At 64.1% G+C, this 18,181-nt stretch overlaps 1 protein-coding gene across 1 annotated transcript; it reads left to right on the top strand.

The window, feature by feature from the left end:
• Positions 1-704: 704 nt before the first annotated feature.
• LOC144955111 (scavenger receptor class B member 1-like) lies at positions 705-17,669 on the top strand (the record flags this gene model as incomplete). The annotated part of the gene is made up of 10 exons (XM_078885447.1): positions 705-1,076; positions 1,805-2,550; positions 3,014-3,147; positions 3,686-3,849; positions 5,298-5,439; positions 8,910-9,113; positions 10,358-10,453; positions 11,868-11,983; positions 15,224-15,390; positions 17,536-17,669. Coding segments are annotated over exons 3-10 (1,140 nt in total), but the record flags the coding sequence as incomplete, so codon positions are not given.
• Between the last annotated feature and the right edge of the window lie 512 nt (positions 17,670-18,181).

Raw genomic sequence — 18,181 nt, 5'->3', positions numbered from 1 at the left:
GCCATTGGAGACACGGCGGCCATTGGAGACGCGGCGGCCATTGGAGACGCGGCGGCCATTGTAGACGCGGCGGCCATTGGAGACACGGCGGCCATTGGAGACGCGGCGGCCATTGGAGACGCGGCGGCCATTGTAGACGCGGCGGCCATTGAAGACGCGGCGGCCATTGGAGACACGGCGGCCATTGGAGACACGGCGGCCATTGGAGACACGGCAGCCATTGGAGACACGGCGGCCATTGGAGACGCGGCGGCTATTGGAGACGCGGCAGCCATTGGAGACACGGCGGCCATTGTAGACGCGGCGGCCATTGGAGACACGGCGGCCATTGGAGACACGGCAGCCATTGGAGAAACGGCGGCCATTGGAGACGCGGCGGCCATTGTAGACGCGGCAGCCATTGAAGACGCGGCGGCCATTGGTGACACGGCGGCCATTGAAGACGCGGCAGCCATTGTAGACACGGCGGCCATTGGTGACACGGCGGCCATTGAAGACGCGGCAGCCATTGGTGACACGGCGGCCATTGAAGACGCGGCAGCCATTGGAGACACGGCGGCCATTGTAGACGCGGGGCGACGATGCTTCACGGCGCTGGGAGGCTTTGCGGCCGCTTCCGGCCGTGGAGATTTCGGCGTTTGAATTTGGCGGTGGCGGTGGGGGGTGTGGGATGGGGGGGGGGGAGGGTGGGTGGTGGGGGGGGGTGGAAGCGTCCGGTCGGCTTCCGACGTGCGGAAAATTCGGGTTCACGGATGTTCCTCGGGAACCCGTGACCCTTCCGCCGTGACCCTTCCGTGACCCTTCCGTGACCCTTCCTCCACTCCAGGGTAAACTCTCCGCATTAACACCTGTGCCCCCCCCATCTTGATGCGTCCTCTCAACAAGCAGTGATCTCCCGGGACTTGGCCCGGACCCTCCACCCGCGACGTTGAACAGCAGCTCAACGCGGCCGCCTGGGTCACGGCGGAGTTCTCGCTTCCACTCGCGCCCCCCGTGAGAGACTCCACGTGGCCACGCTCTCGGCCTGTGCCCTGATTGGCCAATTTGTTATCCGGCTCCTCCCACCGCCAGTTGAGGTGAGAGGAAGGACAGGGGGGTGGGGTGGGGCAATCTTTGTCCGTGCGCGTCTCTCCAGTCCGTGTGTGTCAGAGGTCGCAATCGGGTACCCGATACCCGTACCCTACCTGATACCCGGCTTTCCGTACCCGCCTGGGTACGGGTAGCCGTTTGCGACCCTGGTGCGGCCGGGTACGGGTACGGGTATGGGTAAGGAATCAAAACCCGTTTGCGACCTCTGGTATGCGTCTCTCTCGTCCGTGTGCGTCTCTCTCTCTCTTTTTTGTTTACGATCAGTGGAAACAAGAAGATGCTCGGTGTAGTCGGCACTTTGCTTCGTTCATCATTTCGTATTTTATTTTTAATCTTTGCTTTATGTAAACCCCCACCTCTCTCTCTCGCTCGCTCACTCTCTCTCGCTCGCTCTCTCGCTCACTCTCTCGCTCACTCGCTCGCTCACTCGCTCTCTCGCTCACTCTTTCGCTCACTCTCTCGCTCACTCGCTCGCTCTCTCGCTCACTCTTTCACTCGCTCACTCTCTCGCTCACTCTTTCACTCGCTCACTCTCTCGCTCTCTCGCTCACTCTTTCACTCGCTCACTCTCTCGCTCTCTCGCTCACTCTTTTCACTCGCTCACTCTCCACTCTCGTCCCCGTGTGCGTCTCTGGCGTGTCCGCAGGAGCGACGGTACGTGTGATGATGATGCTGTCTCTGCGCTGCCTGTGCGTGTCTCTGTGCGTGTCTGCAGGAGCGAGGGGACGTGCGATGACGATGCTGTCTCTGCGCTGCCTGTGCGTGTCTCTGTGCGTGTCTGTGTAATGTAGTAACTCGGCGGGAGACGACTTCACGGGTAGCACACTCTTTTATTCACCAACTTTGTTACACGGGTGACTAACACCCACTTAGTTACTCGGGTGACTAACACCCACTCAGTTACTCGGGTGGCTAACACCAGCCTAACCCACACGGTTCTCCTGGCTACACCAACACGGGCTCTTACGCCCCGTAGCCTCTCGGAACACACCCAGCCGGGGTGTCCCTCTCGACTCTGGGTCCCACAGTCCCGACCCACATGGGCGTCGGACCACGGGTCCCACAGTCTCGCCTCCGAGCCACACAGGGCCCCCCGGTCCTGACAAGGACAGCGGGACTAGGGGTCTCAGGGCACTACCTCTTCAACTCCGTCTTCGATCTTCAACTGGTTAACAACCACCCCGAGTGCTCTCGCGCGTCCCCCATTATGCACCTCCTGCGGACGTCGCTGAGAGCACCCCTCCCATTTGACCAATCACTGGGCGCTGGCTACGATCCTCTTTTCCCACCTCGTGTCAGCGCGCCTCACCACCCACGCCGCGCCGCCCCGTCATCCCTCACTCCCGGCGCGCGCGTCCACACCACGCTCACATCGCGTGCCCAACCCCGCACCCCGCGCCGCCCCGTGATCCATCACTGTCGGCGCACGTCAACACCACCACTACATCTGCAGGAGCGACGGTGCGTGCGATGACGATGCTGTCTCTGCGCTGCCTGTGCGTGTCTCTGTGCGTGTCTCTGCGCGTGTCTCTGTGCGTGTCTCTGTGCGTGTCTCTGTGCGTGTCTCTGTGCGTGTCTCTGTGCGTGTCTCTGTGCGTGTCTCTGTGCGTGTCTCTGTGCGTGTCTGCAGGAGCGAGGGGACGTGCGATGATGATGCTGTCTCTGCGCTGCCTGTGCGTGTCTCTGTGCGTGTCTCTGTGCGTGTCTCTGTGCGTGTCTCTGTGCGTGTCTCTGTGCGTGTCTCTGTGCGTGTCTCTGTGCGTGTCTCTGTGCGTGTCTCTGTGCGTGTCTCTGTGCGTGTCTCTGTGCGTGTCTCTGTGCGTGTCTGCAGGAGCGACGGTGCGTGTGATGACGATGCTGTCTCTGCGCTGCCTGTGCGTGTCTCTGTGCGTGTCTCTGTGCGTGTCTCTGTGCGTGTCTGCAGGAGCGACGGTGCGTGTGATGACGATGCTGTCTCTGCGCTGCCTGTGCGTGTCCGTGTCCGCCGCTCTCTGCCTGGCTCTGGGGACTCTGTCTCTCGTCTACTTCAGGCAGATCATGCGCGCGGAGATGGACAAGGTGAGATGGGCTCCGTCGCACCGTGTCTCTCTCCGTGTCTCTCTCTAACTCGTGTCTCTCTCTAACTCGTGTCTCTCTCCATCTATATTGTGTCTCTCTCTTGTGTGTCTCTATCTCGTGTCTCTCCCTCCACTCTCTCCCTCCGTGTCTCTCTCCCCGTGTCTCTCTCACCGTGTCTCTCTCCCCGTGTCTCTCCCTCCATGTCTCTCTCCCCGTGTCTCTCTCCCCGTGTCTCTCCCTCCGTGTCTCCCTCTCCCCGTGTCTCTCTCCCCGTGTCTCTCTCTCCGTGTCTCCCTCTCCCCGTGTCTCTCCCCGTGTCTCTCCCCGTGTCTCTCTCCCCGTGTCTCTCTCCCCGTGTCTCTCCCCGTGTCTCTCTCCCCGTGTCTCTCCCCGTGTCTCTCTCCCCGTGTCTCTCTCTCTCCGAGTCTCTCCCCGTGTCTCTCCCCGTGTCTCTCCCCGTGTCTCTCCCCGTGTCTCTCTCCCCGTGTCTCTCTCTCTCCGAGTCTCTCCCCGTGTCTCTCCCCGTGTCTCCCTGCAGCGTCTGTCTCTGCGTGAGGACGGTGGGGAGACGTTCCGAGCGTGGCGCGACGTCCCCGTGCCCTTCCACCTGCGCGTCTTCCTCTACCACGTGGACAACGCCGAAGACGTCGTGCAGCGCGGACACAAGCCACGAGTGTCCCAGCGTGGCCCCTTCACCTACAGGTAGACACACACACACACACAGACACACACAGACACACACACACAGACACACACACACACACAGACACACACAGACACACACACACAGACACACACACAGACACACACAGACACACACACACAGTGACACGCACACACAGACACACACACAGACACACACACACACAGACACACACACACAGAGACACACACACACAGACACACACACACAGAGACACACACACACAGACACACACACACAGACACACACAGACACACAGAGACACAGACACAGAGACACACACACACAGACACACACACACAGACACACACACACAGACACACACACAGACACACAGTCAAACACACACACTGTGTGTGTCTGTCTGTCTGTGTGTCTGTCTGTGTCTGTGTGTGTTTGTCTGTGTGTCTCTGTGTCTGTGTCTCTGTGTGTCTCTGTGTCTGTGTGTGTGTGTGTCTCTGTGTCTGTGTCTCTGTGTGTCTGTGTGTGTCTGTGTGTCTGTGTGTGTCTGTGTGTGTCTGTGTGTGTGTGTCTGTGTGTGTCTGTGTGTGTGTGTCTGTGTGTGTGTGTCTGTGTGTGTGTGTGTCTGTGTGTGTGTGTCTGTGTGTGTCTGTGTGTGTGTGTCTGTGTGTGTGTGTGTGTCTGTGTGTGCGAAACGTGGACCCCCCTAGTGGAGCATCTTCGCCGGTTGGAAACATTTAGGCTGGCCTGCCTACGATCCATCCTGGGTTTAACCTGCAGGCTGGATTGTGTGAGGAGCTCACAAGTCCTTGAAAGATCTGGGCAAAGTCCCATCAGTGAGCTCCTCCGGCAGGCAAGGCTGCGTTGGCTGGGTCATGTAGCCCGCATGCCCAGCCACCGCATGCCTAGACAGCTTTTGTTCGGCCGGATCGAGGGGGCTAAACGGGCGCGGCACGGGCTAGAGAAGAGATGGAGTGACGTGGTACAGGAGGACGTGGAGCTGAGTGGACTTGCCGATGACTGGTACCAGCGGTGTCAAGATCGGCCTCTGTGGAGGAGGCTCGTGAAGGACGCTACTGGGCAGTTGGAGGCAGTCGCCCTCCAACAACAACGGAGGGCGGAGGAGCGACGCTCACAACAACGAGCAGATCGCCGGGTGGCTAAAGCACAGCGAGTTGGTACAGTAGGGGGCACAGGTGGTGCATCAGCCAGTCATCTCGGTCATCTCGGTCAGTCGACCCGTGGCACCTGGGTCTGCCCCGTGACCTCCTGTCAGCGGGCGTTCGACACTTCACGTGGCCTCAGGGTGCACATGGCCTGGCACAAGCGTCGTGGTGACGTCACCGCCACTTAGTGGCGAATGGCGGTTGTTGTTGTTGTCTGTGTGTGTCTGTGTGTGTGTGTGTCTGTGTGTGTGTCTGTGTGTGTGTGTGTGTCTGTGTGTGTGTCTGTGTGTGTGTGTCTGTGTGTGTGTGTGTCTGTGTAGAGAAGAGAGACACAAGGTCGACCTCCGCTTCTACGACCGCCCCCTCGTGTCGTTCCGTGAGCGGCGCGTTTACCACTTCGCACCGGAGCTCTCGGTCGGCTCGGAGAGCGACTCACTCACCACTCTCAACATGCCTGCTCTGGTGAGCTCACCACTCACTCACCACTCACTCACCCACTCACTCACCCACTCACTCACCCACTCACCCACTCACCCACTCACCCACTCACTCACTCACCACTCTCAACATGCCTGCTCTGGTGAGCTCACCACTCACTCACCACTCACTCACCACTCACTCACTCACCCACTCACACACTCACACACTCACTCACACACTCACTCACTCACTCACACACTCACTCACCCACCACTCACTCACCCACTCACACACTCACTCACCACTCACTCACTCACCACTCACTCACCACTCACTCACCACTCACTCACTCACCCACTCACCCACTCACTCACTCACCCACTCACTCACTCACTCACCCACTCACTCACTCACTCACTCACCCACTCACTCACCTACTCATTCACTCACCCACTCACTCACCCACTCACTCACCTACTCACTCACCCACCCACTCACTCACACACTCACACACTCACTCACTCACCACACACCCACTCACTCACTCACACACTCACTCACTCACTCACCACTCACACACTCGCTCACTCACTCACTCACCACTCACCCACTCACTCACTCACCCACTCACTCACACACTCACTCACTCGCTCACTCACTCACACACCACTCACTCACTCACACACTCACTCACTCACTCACCACTCACACACTCGCTCACTCACTCACCACTCACACACTCACTCACCACTCACTCACTCACCACTCACTCACTCACCACTCACTCACTCACTCACCACTCACTCACTCACCACACACTCACCACTCACTCACCTCACCACTCACCACTCACTCACTCACCACTCACTCACTCACCACTCACTCACTCACCACTCACTCACCCACACACACACTCACCACTCACTCACCACTCACTCACTCACCACTCACTCACTCACCACTCACCACTCACTCACCACTCACTCACCACTCACTCACTCACTCACCACTCACTCACCACTCACTCACCACTCACTCACCACTCACCACTCACTCACCACTCACTCACCACTCACTCACCACTCACTCACCACTCACTCACTCACTCACCACTCACTCACCCACACACACACTCACCACTCACTCACTCACTCACCACTCACTCACTCACCACTCACTCACTCACCACTCACTCACTCACTCACCACTCACTCACCCACACACACACTCACCACTCACTCACTCACTCACCACTCACTCACCACTCACTCACTCACTCACTCACCACTCACTCACTCACCACTCACTCACCACTCACTCACCCACACACACACTCACCACTCACTCACTCACCACTCACTCACTCACCACTCACTCACTCACTCACCACTCACTCACCCACACACACACTCACCACTCACTCACTCACTCACCACTCACTCACCACTCACTCACTCACTCACCACTCACTCACTCACCACTCACTCACCACTCACTCACCCACACACACACTCACCACTCTCTCACTCACCACTCACTCACCCACACACACACTCACCACTCACTCACCACTCACTCACCACTCACTCACTCACTTTCTGTGTGTCTGTGTCTCTGAGTGTCTCTGTGTGTCTCTGTGTCTGTGCCTCTGCGTGTGTCTGTGTGTCTCTGTGTGTCTGTGTCTGTGTGTCACTGTGTGTCTCTGTGTCTCTGTGTGTCTGTGTCTGTGTCTCTGTGTGTCTCCGTGTGTCTGTGTGTCACTGTGTGTCTCTGTGTGTCTGTGTCTCTGAGTGTCTCTGTGTGTCTCTGTGTCTGTGCCTCTGCGTGTGTCTGTGTGTCTCTGTGTCTGTGTCTGTGTGTCTCTGTGTCTCTGTGTGTCTCTGTGTGTCTCCGTGTGTCTGTGTGTCACTGTGTGTCTCTGTGTGTCTCCGTGTGTCTCCGTGTGTCTGTGTGTCACTGTGTGTCTCTGTGTCTGTGTGTCACTGTGTGTCTCTGTGTGTCTCCGTGTGTCTGTGTCTGTGTGTCTCTGTGTCTCTGTGTGTCTCTGTGTGTCTCTGTGTGTCTGTGTGTCACTGTGTGTCACTGTGTGTCTGTGTGTCACTGTGTGTCACTGTGAGTCTCCGTGTGTCTGTGTGTCTGTGTCTGTGTGTCACTGTGTGTCTCTGTGTCTCTGTGTGTCTCTGTGTGTCTCCGTGTGTCTGTGTGTCTGTGTCTGTGTGTCACTGTGTGTCTCTGTGTCTCTGTGTGTCTCTGTGTGTCTCCGTGTGTCTGTGTGTCACTGTGTGTCTCCGTGTGTCTGTGTGTCACTGTGTGTCTCTGTGTCTCTGTGTGTCTCTGTGTGTCTCCGTGTGTCTGTGTGTCACTGTGTGTCTCTGTGTCTCTGTGTGTCTCTGTGTGTCTGTGTGTCTGTGTGTCACTGTGTGTCTCCGTGTGTCTGTGTGTCACTGTGTGTCTCTGTGTCTCTGTGTGTCTCTGTGTGTCTCCGTGTGTCTGTGTGTCTCTGTGTCACTGTGTGTCTGTGTGTCTCCGTGTCTCCGTGTGTCTGTGTGTCACTGTGTGTCTCTGTGTCACTGTGTGTCTGTGTGTCTCTGTGTCACTGTGTGTCTCTGTGTCACTGTGTGTCTCTGTGTCACTGTGTGTCTCTGTGTGTCTCCGTGTCTCTGTGTGTCACTGTGTGTCTCTGTGTCACTGTGTGTCTGTGTGTCTCTGTGTCACTGTGTGTCTCTGTGTCACTGTGTGTCTCTGTGTCACTGTGTGTCTCTGTGTCACTGTGTGTCTCTGTGTGTCTCCGTGTCTCTGTGTGTCACTGTGTGTCTCCGTGTGTCTGTGTGTCACTGTGTGTCTCTGTGTCTCTGTGTGTCTCTGTGTGTCTCTGTGTGTCACTGTGTGTCACTGTGTGTCTCTGTGTCTCTGTGTGTCTCTGTGTGTCTGTGTGTCACTGTGTGTCTCTGTGTCTCTGTGTGTCTGTGTGTCACTGTGTCTCTGTGTCTGTGCCTCTGCGTGTGTCTGTGTGTCTCTGTGTGTCTGTGTCTGTGTGTCACTGTGTGTCTCCGTGTCTCCGTGTGTCTGTGTCTCTGTGTGTCTCTGCGTCTCTGTATCTCTGTGTCTCTCCGTGTCTCCATGTCCCCGTGTCTCTGTGTCTCTGTGTGTCTCCGTCTCTCCGTGTCTCCATGTCTCTGTGTCTCTCTGTCTCTGTGTCTCTGTGTGTCTCCGTGTCTCCGTGTGTCTGTGTCTCTGTGTGTCTCCGTGTCTCCGTGTGTCTGTGTCTCTGTGTGTCTCTGTGTGCTTCCGTGTCTCCGTGTTTCTGTCTCTCTGTCTCTGTATCTTTGTGTGTGTCTCCGTGTCTCTCTGTCCGTGTCTCCAGGTGGCCGCGATGCTCTCCGAGCGCCTGTCCCCGCGTCTCCGCTCGGCTGTCTCCGCGCTGCTGTGTCTCTGTATCTCTGTGTCTCTCTGTGTGTGTCTCCATGTCTCTGTGTGTCTCTGTGTCTCCGTGTCTCTGTCCGTGTGTCCAGGTGGCCGCGATGCTCTCCGAGCGCCTGTCCCCGCGTCTCCGCTCGGCTGTCTCCGCGCTGCTGTCCGCGCTGGGCGAGGGCTCCGCCGTGATCTCGCTGCCCGTGGGAGCGCTGCTCTGGGGCTACGCAGACCCTCTCGCGCACGCTCTGCACGCACTCAGCCCCACGCTGTGGCCCTCCGATCAGTTCGGATTCCTCGCCGGGGTGAGGAGCGGTCAACACGCTCGCTGGGCAATCGCTCGCTCACCCGCTCACTCGCTCGCTCGCCCACTCGCTCACCCACCCACCCACTCACTCACTCGCTCGCTCACTCACTCGCTCACCAAACGCTCACTCACTCGCTCACCCACCCACCCACCCACTTGCTCACCCGCTCACTCGCTCGCTCGCCCACTCTCTCACCCACCCACCCACCCACTCACTCACTCGCTCGCTCACTCACTCGCTCAACAAACGCTCACTCACTCACCCACCCACCCACTCACCCACCCACCCACTCACCCACCCACTCACCAATCACTCACTCACTCGCTCACCCACCCACTCACCCACCCACCCACTCGCTCACCCACCCACTCGCTCACCCACCCACCCACCCACCTCGCTCACCCGCTCACTCGCTCGCTCGCCCACTCGCTCACCCACCCACTCACTCACTCGCTCGCTCACTCACTCGCTCACCAAACGCTCACTCACTCACTCACTCACCCACCCACCCACCCACTCACCCACCCACCCACTCACCCACCCATTCACCAATCGCTCACTCACTCGCTCACCCACCCACTCACCCACCCACCCACTCACCCACCCACCCACTCGCTCACCCACCCACCCACCCACTTGCTCACCCGCTCACCTCGCTCGCTCGCCCACTCTCTCACCCACCCACGCACCCACCCACTCACTCACTCGCTCGCTCACTCACTCGCTCAACAAACGCTCACTCACTCACCCACCCACCCACTCACCCACCCACCCACTCACCCACCCACTCACCAATCGCTCACTCACTCGCTCACCCACCCACTCACCCACCCACCCACCCACTCACCCACCCACCCACTCGCTCACCCATCCACCCACCCACTCGTTCACCAATCTCCCACTAACTCCCTGTGTCTCCATGTCTCCACAGTTCAACAACTCTGACTCTGGGGAGTTTGTGGTGGAGACGTGTCTCACCCCGTGTCTCCCCGTGTCTCCCTGTGTCTCTCCCCGTGTCTCCCCGTGTCTCTCCCCGTCTCTCTCCCCGTGTCTCCGTGTCTCCGCGTGTCTCCGTGTCTCCACAGTTCAACAACTCTGACTCGGGGGAGTTTGTGGTGGAGACGTGTCTCACCCCGTGTCTCCCCGTGTCTCCCTGTGTCTCTCCCCGTGTCTCCCCGTGTCTCTCCCCGTCTCTCTCCCCGTGTCTCCCCGTGTCTCCGCGTGTCTCCGTGTCTCCACAGTTCAACAACTCTGACTCGGGTGAGTTTGTGGTGGAGACGGGCGTCACGGACATCAGCCGGGTCCACCAAGTGGTCTCATGGAACGGCATGACCACGGTACCGCCCCGTGTCTCACCCCCGTGTCTCCCTGTGTCTCCCCCGTGTCTCCCCGTGTGTCTCCCTGTGTCTCCCCGTGTGTCCCCCGTGTCTCATCGTGTCTCCCCGTGTCTCCCCGTGTTTCTCCCCTTCTCTCCGTCTCTCCCCGTCTCTCCCCGTGTCTCCCCATGTCTCCCCGTGTGTCCCCCGTGTCTCCCCGTGTCTCCCCGTGTCTCCCCGTGTCTCCCCGTGTCTCCCCGTGTCTCCCCGTGTCTCCCCGTGTGTCTCCCTGTCTCTCCCCATGTCTCCCCGTGTCTCCCCGTGTCTCCCCGTCTCTCCCTGTGGCTCACCGTGTCTCCCTGTCTCACCCGTGTCTCCCCGTGTCTCCCCGTGTCTCCCCGTGTCTCCCCCGTGTCTCCCCGTGGCTCCAAGTGTCTCCCCCTTGTCTCTCCCCCGTGTCTCCCCGTCTCTCCCCGTGTCTCCCCGTGTCTCCCCGTGTCTCCCCCGTGTCTCCCCGTGTCTCCCCCGTGTCTCCCTCTGTCTATCAGTGTCTCCCCGTGTCTCCCCGTGTCTCCCCGTGTCTCCCCCGTGTCTCCCCGTGTCTCCCCCGTGTCTCCCCGTGTCTCCCCCGTGTCTCCCTCTGTCTATCAGTGTCTCCCCGTGTCTCCCCGTGTCTCCCCCGTGTCTCCCCGTGTCTCCCCGTGTCTCCCCGTGTCTCCCTGTGTCTCCCCGTGTCTCCCCCACGTCTCCCAGTGTCTCCAAGTGTCTCCCCGTGTCTCCCTGTGTCTCACCGTGTCTCTGTGTGTCTCTGTGTGTCTGTGTGTGTCTCTGGGTCTCCCCGTGTCTCCCCGTGTCTCCCCCCCGTGTCTCCCCGTGTCTCTCCGTCTCTCCCCGCCTCTCCCCGTGTCTCCGTCTCTCCCCTTGTCACCCCGTGTGTCTCCCCGTGTCTCCCCATGTCTCTCCGTCTCTCCCCGTGTCTCCCCGTGTCTCCCCGTGTCTCCCCCCCGTGTCTCCCCATGTCTCTCCGTCTCTCCCCGTGTCTCCCCGTGTCTCCCCGTGTCTCCCCCCCGTGTCTCCCCATGTCTCTCCGTCTCCCCCCCGTGTCTCCCCGTGTGTCTCCCCGTGTGTCTCCCCGTGTCTCCCCGTGTCTCCCCGTGTGTCTCCCCGTGTGTCTCCCCGTGTCTCCCCGTGTCTCCCCGTGTCTCACCGTGTCTCTGTCTCTCCCCGTCTCTCCCCGTGTCTCCCCCGTGTCTCCCCGTGTCTCCCTGTGTCTCCCCGTGTCTCCCCGTGTCTCACCGTGTCTCCGTCTCTCCCCGTCTCTCCCCGTCTCTCCCCGTGTCTCCCCCGTGTCTCCCCCGTGTCTCCCCGTGTCTCTCCGTGTCTCACCGTGTCTCCCCGTGTCTCCCCGCGTGTCCCCGTGTCTCTCCGCGTGCAGCTGCCCTACTGGCGCTCTGCACGCTGCAACCAAATCTCCGGCACGGCCGGTGAGATGTGGCCCCCCCTGGTCAACCAGAGCCTGCCACTCAGCTTCTTCAGTCCTGACACGTGCAGGTAGACACGGGGAGAGACACGGGGAGACACGGGGAGAGAGACATGGGGAGACACGGGGAGAGACGGGGAGACACGGGGAGAGAGACATGGGGAGACACGGGGGAGACACGAGGAGACACGGGGAGACACGGGGAGAGAGACACGGGGAGACACGGGGAGACACGGGGAGACACGGGGAGAGACACGGGGGAGACACGGGGAGAGAGACACGGGGAGACACGGGGAGACACGGGGAGACACGGGGGAGACACGGGGGAGACACGGGGAGAGACACGGGGAGACACGGGGGAGACACGGGGAGAGACACGGGGAGACACGGGGAGACACGGGGAGAGACACGGGGAGACACGGGGAGACACGGGGAGAGACACGGGGAGACACGGGGAGACACGGAGAGACACGGGGGAGACACGGGGAGACACGGGGAGAGACACGGAGAGAGAGACACGGGGAGAGAGAGACGGAGAGACAAGGGGAGACAAGGGGAGACACGGGGAGACACGGGGAGAGAGACACGGGGAGAGACACGGGGAGAGAGAGACACGGGGAGAGAGACACGGGGAGAGACACGGGGAGAGAGAGACACGTGCAGGTAGACACGGAGAGAGACACGGGGAGACACGGGGAGACACGGGGGGAGAGACACGGGGAGAGAGACACGGGGAGACACGGGGAGACACGGGGAGAGAGACACGGGGAGAGATACACGGGGAGAGACACGGGCAGAGACACGGGGAGACACGGGGAGACACGGGAGAGACGCATCCCCCCCCACCCTGTGTCTCACCCCTCCCACCCTGTGTCTCACCCCCCCACCCTGTGTCTCACCCCTCCCACCCTGTGTCTCACCCCTCCCACCCTGTGTCTCACCCCTCCCACCCTGTGTCTCACCCCCCCCCACCCTGTGTCTCACCCCCCCCCCCCCCTGTGTCTCACCCCCCCACCCTGTGTCTCACCCCTCCCACCCTGTGTCTCACCCCTCCCCCACCCTGTGTCTCACCCCCCCCCCACCCTGTGTCTCACCCCCCCCCCCCCTGTGTCTCACCCCCCCACCCTGTGTCTCACCCCCCCCACCCTGTGTCTCACCCCCCCCCACCCTGTGTCTCACCCCCCCACCCTGTGTCTCACCCCTCCCACCCTGTGTCTCACCCCTCCCACCCTGTGTCTCACCCCCCCCCACCCTGTGTCTCACCCCCCCACCCTGTGTCTCACCCCCCCCCACCCTGTGTCTCACCCCCCCACCCTGTGTCTCACCCCCCCACCCTGTGTCTCACCCCCCCCCCACCCTGTGTCTCACCCCCCCCACCCTGTGTCTCACCCCTCCCACCCTGTGTCTCACCCCCCCCCCCACCCTGTGTCTCACCCCCCCCCCACCCTGTGTCTCACCCCCCCACCCTGTGTCTCACCCCCCCCCCCACCCTGTGTCTCACCCCCCACCCTGTGTCTCACCCCCCCACCCTGTGTCTCACCCCCCCCCACCCTGTGTCTCACCCCCCCCACCCTGTGTCTCACCCCCCCCACCCTGTGTCTCACCCCCCCCCACCCTGTGTCTCACCCCCCCCCACCCTGTGTCTCCCCCCCCCCCCACCCTGTGTCTCACCCCCCCACCCTGTGTCTCACCCCCCCCACCCTGTGTCTCACCCCCCCCACCCTGTGTCTCACCCCCCCCACCCTGTGTCTCACCCCCCCCACCCTGTGTCTCACCCCCCCCACCCTGTGTCTCACCCCCCCCCCACCCTGTGTCTCACCCCCCCCCCCACCCTGTGTCTCACCCCCCCCCCACCCTGTGTCTCACCCCCCCCACCCTGTGTCTCACCCCCCCACCCTGTGTCTCACCCCCCCCACCCTGTGTCTCACCCCCCCCCCACCCTGTGTCTCACCCCCCCCCCCTGTGTCTCACCCCCCCCACCCTGTGTCTCACCCCCCCCCCCACCCTGTGTCTCACCCCCCCACCCTGTGTCTCACCCCCCACCCACCCTGTGTCTCACCCCCCCACCCTGTGTCTCACCCCCCCACCCTGTGTCTCACCCCCCCACCCTGTGTCCCCCCCCCCCACCCTGTGTCTCACCCCCCCCCACCCTGTGTCTCACCCCCCCACCCTGTGTCCCCCCCCCCACCCTGTGTCTCACCCCCCACCCTGTGTCTCACCCCCCCCCACCCTGTGTCTCACCCCCCCACCTGTGTCTCACCCCCCCACCCTGTGTCTCACCCCCCCACCCTGTGTCCCCCCCCCCACCCTGTGTCTCACCCCCCCACCCTGTGTCTCACCCCCCCCCCCACCCTGTGTCTCACCCCCCCACCCTGTGTCTCACCCCCCCACCCTGTGTCTCACCCCCCCCCCCACCCCGTGTCTCACCCCTCACCCTGTGTCTCCCCCCCCCCCCACCCTGTGTCTCACCCCCCCACCCCGTGTCTCACCCCCCCACCCTGTGTCTCACCCCCCCCCCACCCTGTGTCTCACCCCCCCACCCTGTGTCTCCCCCCCCCCCCACCCTGTGTCTCACCCCCCCACCCTGTGTCTCACCCCCCCACCCTGTGTCTCACCCCCCCACCCTGTGTCCTCACCCCCCCCCCACCCTGTGTCTCACCCCTCACCCTGTGTCTCCCCCCCCCCCCACCCTGTGTCTCACCCCTCACCCTGTGTCTCACCCCCCCACCCTGTGTCTCACCCCCCCCCCCACCCTGTGTCTCACCCCCCCACCCCGTGTCTCACCCCTCACCCTGTGTCTCACCCCTCACCCTGTGTCTCACCCCCCCACCCTGTGTCTCACCCCCCCCCCCCACCCTGTGTCTCACCCCCCCACCCCGTGTCTCACCCCTCACCCTGTGTCTCACCCCTCACCCTGTGTCTCACCCCCCCACCCTGTGTCTCACCCCCCCCCCCACCCTGTGTCTCACCCCCCCCACCCTGTGTCTCACCCCCCCCCCACCCTGTGTCTCACCCCCCCACCCCCGTGTCTCACCCCCCCACCCCGTGTCTCACCCCCCCACCCTGTGTCTCACCCCCCCACCCCCCTGTGTCTCACCCCCCCACCCTGTGTCTCACCCCCCACCCTGTGTCTCACCCCTCACCCTGTGTCTCACCCCCCCACCCTGTGTCTCACCCCCCCACCCTGTGTCTCACCCCCCCACCCTGTGTCTCACCCCCCCCCCCACCCTGTGTCTCACCCCCCCACCCTGTGTCTCACCCCCCCCCCCACCCTGTGTCTCACCCCCCCACCCTGTGCCCCCCCCCCCCAGGACCCTGGACCTGTGGTTCTCCGAGCATCTCTGGCAGGGCGGGCTGCCCGCCTGGAGGTTCCGCATCGCCCCGTCGCTGTTCGCCAACGGAGCCTCCTACCCCCCCAACGAGGGCTTCTGTCCCTGCAGCCAGTCCGGGGCTCTCAACCTCAGCTCCTGTCGCCACGGTAGGGGGGGGGGCAGGGGGGGGGCAGGGGGGGGCAGGGGGGGGGGCAGGGGGGGGCAGGGGGGGGCAGGGGAGGGGGGGGGAGCAGGGGGGAGGGGGGGGTGGACATGGGGGGAGGGTGACGTGGCCATGACCTTGGAGTCAATAGCTGCTGACGACGACGATGATGATGAGGGCCTCATTGTCATCCTCCGTGTCTCCCCCCCGTGTCTCTCTCCCCGTGTCTCTCCCGTGTCTACCCCCCCCCGTGTCTCCCCCCGTGGTCTCTCTCTCTCTCCCCGTGTCTCCCCGTGTCTCTCCCCGTGTCTCCCCCCCCCCCCCGTGTCTCCCCCCCGTGTCTCTCTCTCTCTCCCCTCTCCCCCCCCCGTGTCTCCCCGTGTCTCTCTCCCCGTGTCTCTCCCCGTGTCTCCCCCCCCCCCCCCCCCGTGTCTCCCCGTGTCTCCCCTCTCCCCCCCCCGTGTCTCCCCGTGTCTCTCCCCGTGTCTCCCCCCCCCCCCGTGTCTCCCCCGTGTCTCCCCTCTCCCCCCCCGTGTCTCCCCGTGTCTCTCCCCGCGTCTCTCCCCCCGTGTCTCTCCCCGTGTCTCTCTCTCCCCGTGTCTCCCCCCCGTGTCTCTCTCCCCGTGTCTCTCCCCGTGTCTCCCCCCCCCCCCCGTGTCTCCCCCCCGTGTCTCTCTCTCTCTCCCCGTGTCTCCCCGTGTCTCTCCCCGTGTCCCCCCCCCCCCCCGTGTCTCCCCGTGTCTCCCCTCTCCCCCCCCCGTGTCTCCCCGTGTCTCTCCCCGTGTCTCCCCCCCCCCGTGTCTCCCCGTGTCTCCCCTCTCCCCCCCCCGTGTCTCCCCGTGTCTCTCCCCGTGTCTCCCCCCCCCCCCCCGTGTCTCCCCGTGTCTCCCCTCTCCCCCCCCCGTGTCTCCCCGTGTCTCTCCCCGTGTCTCCCCCCCCCGTGTCTCCCCGTGTCTCCCCTCTCCCCCCCCCGTGTCTCCCCGTGTCTCTCCCCGTGTCTCCCCCCCCCGTGTCTCCCCGTGTCTCCCCTCTCCCCCCCCCGTGTCTCCCCGTGTCTCTCCCCGTGTCTCCCCCCCCCCGTGTCTCCCCGTGTCTCCCCTCTCCCCCCCCCCGTGTCTCCCCGTCTCCCCTCTCCCCCCCCCCGTGTCTCCCCGTGTCTCTCCCCGTGTCTCCCCCCCCCCCGTGTCTCCCCGTGTCTCCCCTCTCCCCCCCCCCGTGTCTCCCCGTGTCTCCCCTCTCCCCCCCCGTGTCTCCCCGTGTCTCCCTTCTCCCCCCCCCGTGTCTCCCCGTGTCTCCCCTCTCCCCCCCCCGTGTCTCCCCGTGTCTCTCCCCGTGTCTCCCCCCCCCCCCCGTGTCTCCCCGTGTCTCCCCTCTCCCCCCCCGTGTCTCCCCGTGTCTCTCCCCGCGTCTCTCCCCCCGTGTCTCTCCCCGTGTCTCTCTCTCCCCGTGTCTCCCCCCGTGTCTCTCTCCCCGTGTCTCTCCCCGTGTCTCCCCCCCCCCCCGTGTCTCCCCGTGTCTCCCCTCTCCCCCCCCGTGTCTCCCCGTGTCTCTCCCCGTGTCTCCCCCCCCCGTGTCTCCCCGTGTCTCCCCTCTCCCCCCCCCCCGTGTCTCCCCGTGTCTCTCCCCGTGTCTTCCCCCCCCCCGTGTCTCCCCGTGTCTCCCCTCTCCCCCCCCCCGTGTCTCCCCGTCTCCCCTCTCCCCCCCCCCCGTGTCTCCCCGTGTCTCTCCCCGTGTCTCCCCCCCCCCCGTGTCTCCCCGTGTCTCCCCTCTCCCCCCCCCCGTGTCTCCCCGTGTCTCCCCTCTCCCCCCCCGTGTCTCCCCCGTGTCTCCCCTCTCCCCCCCCCGTGTCTCCCCGTGTCTCCCCTCTCCCCCCCCCGTGTCTCCCCGTGTCTCTCCCCGTGTCTCCCCCCCGTGTCTCCCCGTGTCTCCCCTCTCCCCCCCCCGTGTCTCCCCGTGTCTCCCCTCTCCCCCCCCCCCCCGTGTCTCCCCGTGTCTCTCCCAGTGTCTCCCCCCCCCCCCCCGTGTCTCCCCCCCGTGTCTCTCTCTCTCTCCCCGTGTCTCCCAGTGTCTCTCCCCGTGTCTCCCCCCCCACCGTGTCTCCCCGTGTCTCCCCTCTCCCCCCCCCGTGTCTCCCCGTGTCTCCCCCAAGGGGCCCCAGTCTTCGTGTCCCAGCCACACTTCTTCCAGGGCGACCCGGCGCTGGTCTCCGCCGTCATCGGACTCCGACCTGAAGCCGACCTCCACGGGACGTTCGTGGACGTCCATGCGGTGGGGACACGGGGGGGGGGGACACGGGGGGGGGGACACGGGGGGGGGGGACACGGGGGGGGGGGGGGGACACGGGGGGGGGGGGGGACACGGGGGGGGGGGACACGGGGGGGGGGGACACGGGGGGGGGGGGGGGGGACACGGGGGGGGGGGGGGACACGGGGGGGGGACACGGGGGGGGGGGACACGGGGGGGGGGGACACGGGGGGGGGGACACGGGGGGGGGGACACGGGGGGGGGGGAGACACGGGGGGGGGGGGAGACACGGGGGGGGGGGGGGACACGGGGGGGGGGACACGGGGGGGGGGGACACGGGGGGGGGGACACGGGGGGGGGGACACGGGGGGGGGGGGACACGGGGGAGGGGGGGGACACGGGGGGGGGGGACACGGGGGGGGGGGACACGGGGGGGGGGGGGGACACGGGGGGGGGAGACACGGGGGGGGGGGACACGGGGGGGGGGAGACACGGGGGAGGGGGGGACACGGGGGGGGGGGGGACACGGGGGGGGGGGACACGGGGGGGGG

This window comes from Lampetra fluviatilis, unplaced genomic scaffold (assembly GCF_964198595.1).
Source record: "Lampetra fluviatilis unplaced genomic scaffold, kcLamFluv1.1 SCAFFOLD_666, whole genome shotgun sequence".
NCBI classification, from domain to species: Eukaryota; Metazoa; Chordata; class Hyperoartia; order Petromyzontiformes; family Petromyzontidae; genus Lampetra; species Lampetra fluviatilis.
Note: the sequence above shows the minus strand (reverse complement) of the source record. Positions and strands in the feature narration are given on the sequence as shown.